General features: G+C 42.1%; 4 protein-coding genes across 4 annotated transcripts; 2 read left to right on the top strand and 2 right to left on the bottom strand.

Moving 5' to 3' along the window:
- Positions 1-131: 131 nt before the first annotated feature.
- Positions 132-3408, bottom strand: LOC111596975 (ankyrin-3). Its single transcript, XM_030225277.1, has 5 exons — positions 2565-3408; positions 2217-2504; positions 1820-2152; positions 1656-1759; positions 132-1596 (listed from the first exon to the last, which is right to left on the bottom strand). Exons 1-5 carry the CDS (start codon positions 3088-3090, stop codon positions 712-714), a joined length of 2136 nt encoding a protein of 711 aa, XP_030081137.1. The 5' UTR covers positions 3091-3408; the 3' UTR covers positions 132-711.
- A 74-nt stretch (positions 3409-3482) lies between these two features.
- On the top strand, positions 3483-4960 carry LOC111596855 (DNA polymerase delta small subunit). The gene has a single exon (XM_023311292.2). It carries the CDS (start codon positions 3591-3593, stop codon positions 4890-4892), a length of 1302 nt encoding a protein of 433 aa, XP_023167060.1. The 5' UTR covers positions 3483-3590; the 3' UTR covers positions 4893-4960.
- Positions 4936-5519, bottom strand: LOC111596857 (U6 snRNA-associated Sm-like protein LSm8). Its single transcript, XM_023311294.1, has one exon. It carries the CDS (start codon positions 5236-5238, stop codon positions 4951-4953), a length of 288 nt encoding a protein of 95 aa, XP_023167062.1. The 5' UTR covers positions 5239-5519; the 3' UTR covers positions 4936-4950.
- Positions 5520-5558: 39 nt separating this feature from the next.
- LOC111596856 (39S ribosomal protein L46, mitochondrial) lies at positions 5559-6410 on the top strand. Its single transcript, XM_023311293.2, has one exon. The coding sequence runs from the start codon at positions 5573-5575 to the stop codon at positions 6356-6358; it is 786 nt and encodes a 261-aa protein (XP_023167061.2). The 5' UTR covers positions 5559-5572; the 3' UTR covers positions 6359-6410.
- Positions 6411-6921: the final 511 nt, after the last annotated feature.

The raw sequence follows: 6921 nt of genomic DNA, 5'->3' as shown, positions 1-6921 counted from the left end.
GAACAATAGATTCATATAAAAGAAATTGCACATGTTTGATTTTGATGATCTTTCTTTTTTTTGTAGGTACATTTAAGCGTTTTCATATCTTATCTTCATAATAATTATATAATGCATGGATATATATATATGTATGTTTTATATATACTGTGTGTTTAGGTATATAATAACAGTATGTAACATATTACACATAGCCACTAACCCATTAAACAGATAGATGGGGCATCTATAACAAACTTTATCAACAGCAAAAGATCTTAACATTGTTGATTTTCACAAATGATGCAAAGATTAAAATTTTCCTATGAGCGTTACTAATCCTTCAACTATTTTGCAATACTTCGTACTCTAAATAGAAAGTGTGCATCGCTGGCTGTGCTTCCACACACATACTCACACACACACACATACACAATCATACAGATTTGAGAGTAAGCAAAAAAGAGAGTGGCTATCCCGCTCAATCGCACTAGGCTTATGGCCCCTAGCAGTTGCGCTTTCTAAATTAAGAGAGCCAATCAAATACGATATTCAGTTTGTCCCATTTAAGTGTTGTATGGTCAGTGATATATGTATGTAGCTTAAAGGGCAACAAAACGATTGCAATAATGATTGGTTGCAGTTGATTCTAATTAGTCAAGTCATTGGTCGTTAAAGGGTTTACATTCGACGACGCTCTATGTTATATATTATGTCAATTGCTTGCACTTGTTATCTTTCAAATTGCAGCACATAATCCTTTAGCGGACCCGGCAAATTCAAACGATTTACATTCTGTGCCAGCTTTCGGTTCATTGCCTCGTAAATGGCCATGCGTGCCAGCTGCTTAAGACTGCGTGGCCTTCGATAGAGCGTGGAGATAAGGGCAATTAGTTGTTCGGTCTTTTTGTTGGGCACTTGGGCAACGTAGAAATTGTGCAAAGACTTGAGGCAATTGTAGAGCGGATCATGCTCCATAGTTAGATAGAAGAGATGAATGATGCGCGTGAATGTCAGCTGCGGATCGTTGAGTATAAATTCTTTTTTCGTTATCAGTATAATATAGTAGAAAAGCAGATAGCGTGAATTTGTGCGAAATGAGTTGCGAAACGTATTGTCGCCCAGTGCAGCAGATGCAGCGCCTCCACCACCTGCCCCACCTGCTGCTCCACCTCCACCAGCACCTGCACCGGGACCAGCTCCAGCGGCACCTAGCGCTTCGCCATAGCTGGCAATTTCGCTAGAGAAAATCGCAATGCCAGGTGTTGTTTTGCTGCTCAGCACAATATTTGGATCGGCTCCATATTGTATGAGCGTCAGGGTTAATTCATAGATGCATTCCATATCCTGGCAAGTGCGTACGTTCTGGACCATATCCATAACGGCCTGCAGAATGTGCTGATATGTTTTATTGCAGTCCAAGCCATGCTGCAGCAGCAGCAGCAATATATTCTTAATAAAATCAAAGTTTGTGCGTTTCTGTGCATCACAGTTAAGCGTAAAATTCTCACTGACCGTAAAGACCAGCACGTGCAAAGGTTTTAAATTTGCTCTGTACGAACAATTGGGATTTGCGCCATGTTGTAACAAGATGCGAATGCAATTCAAATAGCAGACCTAAAACCAAAGTAAAGCTATATTATAACTCTGTGTGGGCGGGCGAGCAGAAAACTCACCTTCATTGAATGCGTAAAGTGATGTAGGTGATCTTTGTTAATCAAAGGCACCAGTAGCACCATAATAGGCACTGAACCGTCACGGCCCACAATATTTGGATCACCTACAGAGAGAATATTTAAAATTATGTCATATTTGATCATTAAAGAGCTCCACAACTTACCATCTTCTCGGATAAGCATATTTAGCAGCTCGTAGCAGACCTCCCAATCACGCAAATGACGAAATACGCAAGCCATGGCACTGTTGCCTGCCTGATTGATAGAAGGCTTAGCTCCACTCTGCAACAGAAATCTAACCAAATGCAATACATCCCATTTGCTCCACTTATCATAGCCATAACGTGCCTCCTCTAATGCATAGCGCACAATTAAAGCGTGTAAAGGCGTATTGCCTAACGAGTCGGGCGCATTTATTAACTCCTTACATCCGCGATCAAGCAATATACGCAATGTAGCCTGCGTATCCTCGGCCGATTTGCGAGCGGCAAATATAACTGCAAGACAAAAGAGTTTGTTTAATAATTGTTTCATAGCCAATTAGGAGATATAAAGACGCACCAACATGCAGCAGGGTCATTTGCTGTGTACAAGTTCTCACTGTGGTTATTGCACCATGTTGTATAAGCAGCTCAAGAAAGCGTCCATCATGGAGCACAGCATGGTGTATGGGATAATATTCATCCATGATCAGGTTTATCTCTTCCGATCGTGTCACCACAAGCTGCTGCACACAATTCCAAGCGCCACGCTCACAGGCCAAATGGAGCAGAGGCTTCTTAGCCCTAAATGGTATCCAAGGCTCCTCCATCTTTTGTGTCATCATGCTTAGCACATTGTACTGATCGCCTAATAAGAAAGAGAGCCACACTTAGGAGTTCATTATTGATATAATTCAATTATATCTACCATCAATAGCATAGCAGAGGGCATTCTGCAGCTTCGTATTCAGCCTTTCGCTCACATCATCCACATTGCTATGCCACTTGCCACTCTCCTCGCAGTTATGCGAATGTGCACCTGGAAAGCACATTCTTGTATCTGCATCAATGCGAGCTCCGTGCCTCAACAGCAGCTCCACACACTCCTCGTAACCACGTAGCGTGGCAATATGCAATGGTAGGGAGCAGGGTGCTCGGTTAACATCTGGTCGATGGCGATGGAGCAGCCATTTGGTGAGATCGATGTGATTGAGTCCAACGCTGCGCTGCAATATGTTGTAGCCGCAGTCGTCATGTATGACCAGGATATTCTCATTTTTGGGTATCTGTATTAGCAGACTCTCTAGCGTTTGCAATGAGATTTTTGGATTGGCACGCAGTATTTCGAAAAGCGTTTGGATTTTCTCCTCTGTCGCCTTGGAGACCTTATGGCCATCTCGATGTGAGAGCAATGCCGAGCCCGAACGAAACACTTGGCTCACCGAGCCGCCCATATCTCTCTGTCGCCTCTACCCAGCCAGCCAGCTAGCCAGACGGGAGTCTCACAAATTGAGATTCGGAATTGGAGCTTTGTGTAAAAAATCAATACAGAGAACGAGCTTGCACGCATTCACACTAATCAACACTTGGCACTACACACGCATATCATTAGACTTTGCCATTTGTAGTTGAACATGTGGCTTGCGTTCTTATTAATCGAAAACATTGTTTAAATGCATTTAAAAAAGCGTTTTATTACAAAACACCCAAAACTTTTTCTACGCTGTAAATTGTAAACGAGTTAATCTGATTATCAGCTGGTCGTCGATTGGCTATCGATACGACGTTTGTCTTCCGATGTACCAGGGCTACATTGCAGACTCAGTGACGATATACCATCGATACTATTAAGCGTACATCGTTCACGATTTGCAATCGCCAATTGCATTGTGTTTTGTTGGCGCGCAAATGCTGAATGTGATACAAAAGTAATTAAATAAATAAACAAATCAATATGGCCACTCGTTTAAACTGTGCCTATGAGAACCTGAGCAGTTCATTTTTGCTGACGACCACCGATTATCAAAAGCAGTTCTGTCATTTGTACACACACCGCTTGGCCGAAATGACGCGCCTATTGACGCCGCTTGCTCTGAAGGAATGGGGCACACAGGTGCCCATAATGAAGCTTTGTGAGCTGCGCGGCGAACAAAATGTCCAGTGCATCATCATTGGCACCATTTACAAGCATCAAGCTCACAAGCCAAGCATATTACGTGACATCTCTGAGGAAAATCAGTTGGCTCCACAACCGCAAAGACAAAACTACTCCGAGCCGGAAGACAAGCTAATTCTAGAGGATGAACTGCAGCGAGTGCGACTGCAGGGTGGCGAATTCTTAGACTCCTACAAACTGGCCACGGGCATCGTTTGTGCTGTTAAAGGTGGCACAGACAGTGACGGCTTTTTTAATGTGGAAAATCTGCTCTTCCTGGAAAGTGGACCACAGAAGCCGCTGAATGTAAAGAAAGAGGGCAGCAAGTTGGTTCTAATCTCTGGCTTGGATCAGTTGCAGTCGCATAATTATGTAGAGGCCCTGAACATGTTTCAATACTGGTTAAGCGGATGCTTTGGCAATCACTCTGAGGCTCAGACCCAGGTTCGACTTATCGTTGCGGGCAATTCCGTGCGAAGCTCGGCTATGGCTCATGTGCCCACCCTTCAAGTGGCACGCCAACAAGCGAATGCTAATGATACTGTTCAAGCAATTAGCCAATTGGACAACTGGTTTGCATCATGGGCAAAAGCTATTCACGTGGATGTGATGCCTGGAGCATACGATCCGGCTAATTTTATGCTGCCACAGCAGCCCTTTCACAAATGCATGTTTCCACTGGCTGCTCAATTGTCATCCTTTCAATCTGTTGCCAATCCTTATGTCTGTCGACTGGATAGCGCTCTTGTAGTGGGAACTTCTGGTCAGAATATCGCCGATTTGCTGAGGAGTACTTCGTTGGACTCCTCACTCGAAGCTCTTCGCTGTACGCTTAAATGGGGCCATGTAGCTCCCACAGCGCCGGATACATTGGCCTGCTATCCATACATAAGCAGCGATCCATTTATAATGAAGGAATGCCCACACTTGTACTTTGCGGGCAACTGTGAAAAGTTCGAAACGGACTTGCATGTCGGCTCCGATGGCAAGAGAACGCGTCTCGTCTGCCTGCCAAGCTTCTCGAAAACCCAGAGCATTGCAGTTATAGATTTGGCCACTCTAGATTGCCGCCAAGTCAAATTTAGTATGGAAATTGAATAGCTATATCAATAAATATCAAAATTTCATGAATTTATTCGAACTATAACTACGTTTACAATCAATGCACTACTGGTCCCAGTGGCTCGCCTCTGATGTTTGCCAAATCCAGCCGGGAGTCGATGGTATCATCTATCAGTCCAATAACAGCAATGTTGTCGCCACGGATTATGTGAAGACCGAGCACAATTTGCTCAATGCCCGACGTTGTGGAGAAAACGCGCTCATGGCATTCGTCGATGATGATATTTATGGTCTGGTCGAAGCCTTTAAGTGTTCCTATAAAGTTGCGCCCGTCCGCCGTGATAATGGAGACTGTGTGGTTAATGTACGACTCCAAGCCAGACATTGTGTCAGCTCTTAAAGCGAAAATTAAATTGTTTAAATAAAAGCAACGCGAATGTTCGTCCTCGCAAAACGTTTGGAATTATTATCGTGCTATCGAATGAAGACAAATATGTTATCGGCTGTCGAGCAGCTGTTCTTGAATTGCAAGCCGGGAATTGTATTAGCTGTTTAAGCGATGTTTTTACCAAAATAAAAAAATATTGCTATCGATATGATATTGAAGAACAAAAATTTACTATCGGTAGACGATCAGCTGCTCGCCATTCGCCTTATGCTCATGTAACAGAAGAAGGCACACTAGTTTGCTTGGTAAAAAATACAAATTAAGACTTAAAATGCTACGCCGCCTAACACAAATTAGTTCCAAGCAACTGACCCGCGCACAGTCCACTTCGACACATGCCGCCAAGGATAAATGGGATCTGTATGCTGGTATTCTAGTTGAACGATTGCCCGTGATATCCAAGACATTAAATCCCTTGGAGCGTCAATTTCAAGACCTTCTGTCTCAAGTGGAGTACGAGAACAGTCTTAAATCTGATTTTGAATTAAAGCATGAGCGTGATTTAGTGCAGAAGGAGCTAATTAAGCAGGGTAAAGTGCAGGTGGACCTCGATGACTCGGTGACCAAGCAAACAGCCCAAGACCTGAAAGATGCCTACAAGGAGGAGCTGAAGAAGTTTCAAGTCGCTTCACGTACCACGCCCGACGATGACGCCAAGAAGCTTACTTCCACAAATCGTTGCCTGGAGGATACGCTATATTTGGTGATCAAGCAAAAACTTGGTGAGCGGGAGCATTTCGTGCTACCGCAGGGACTGCGTAAAGATGGCGAATCCATGCGGCAGACAGCGGAACGTGTGTTAAGTGAACGCTGTGGCAAAGATCTGCAAGTTCTCTTCTATGGCAATGCACCTGTTGGCTTCCACAAGTACAAATATCCCAGCAAGCAGCGCTTGGAAAGCGTTGGGGCCAAGATCTTCTTCTATCGCGCCTCCCTACGTGCCGGCAATGTGAATGTGGAGCAGCAAACGATCCCATACGAATGGCTGCCCAAGGAGACGCTAAACAAAAAATTAAATAATGCCTATGCGGAAAGCATAAAAAAATTCTTGATTTAATTTTTATTAATGTATGTGTTTACGAAGATGGTCTGAAGAATAAAAGATAAAACGAAGATAAAAAATGAAAATGCATTTATTTAATAGAAATTTGTTTGGTAGTTCGCTAGCTTTTCATGCTTTTGATTCCCAACGATTTCCTTTTTCTTTTGCAAATTTCAAAAATTGTTATACCACTTGTGTAATGAAAACTTTATGTTTTTGTTTGGATTCAAGCAAATTTTTTAAATAAAACACATTATATTATAACTTTAGACATCCAACAATGTATTTAATTTCCATACTTTTTTTATGTATTGTATATTTCTTTTGTTTATATTTGATCGTTTATCAAACTGTAAACATTCGAATTTAAAAATGTTCCTTTTCAATTTGTAAATTTAACTACTTCAATCAGTTCAAAGCATTAAAAAAACTGAAATTAAATTTTCAAAATTAAAACACATTTATTTTTAACATTTTTAGACATGCAGCAATATATTTTTATTTGCAAATTTGTTGAAGTGTAAATAGAGGCAAATAGTAATTTTTATTTTTTTTTTATAAATATTTTTTATATATAT

The sequence above is a fragment of the Drosophila hydei genome, unplaced genomic scaffold (assembly GCF_003285905.1).
Source record: "Drosophila hydei strain 15085-1641.00,03,60 unplaced genomic scaffold, DhydRS2 tig00008128-arrow-arrow-pilon, whole genome shotgun sequence".
In the NCBI taxonomy this organism is placed as follows: domain Eukaryota; kingdom Metazoa; phylum Arthropoda; class Insecta; order Diptera; family Drosophilidae; genus Drosophila; species Drosophila hydei.
Note: the sequence above shows the minus strand (reverse complement) of the source record. Positions and strands in the feature narration are given on the sequence as shown.

What these genes read in the sequence shown, in the direction of transcription:
- LOC111596857 (XM_023311294.1), bottom strand. Translation starts at nt 5,238, where the DNA reads ATGTCTGGCTTGGAGTCGTACATTAACCACACAGTCTCCATTATCACG.
- LOC111596975 (XM_030225277.1), bottom strand. Translation starts at nt 3,090, where the DNA reads ATGGGCGGCTCGGTGAGCCAAGTGTTTCGTTCGGGCTCGGCATTGCTC. An exon ending in AATGACCCTGCTGCATGTTG is followed by an intron (nt 2,153 to 2,216) that starts GTGCGTCTTTAT and finishes TTTGTCTTGCAG; the next exon opens with TTATATTTGCCGCTCGCAAA. An exon ending in TATGCTTATCCGAGAAGATG is followed by an intron (nt 1,760 to 1,819) that starts GTAAGTTGTGGA and finishes TTCTCTCTGTAG; the next exon opens with GTGATCCAAATATTGTGGGC.
- LOC111596856 (XM_023311293.2), top strand. Translation starts at nt 5,573, where the DNA reads ATGCTACGCCGCCTAACACAAATTAGTTCCAAGCAACTGACCCGCGCA.
- LOC111596855 (XM_023311292.2), top strand. Translation starts at nt 3,591, where the DNA reads ATGGCCACTCGTTTAAACTGTGCCTATGAGAACCTGAGCAGTTCATTT.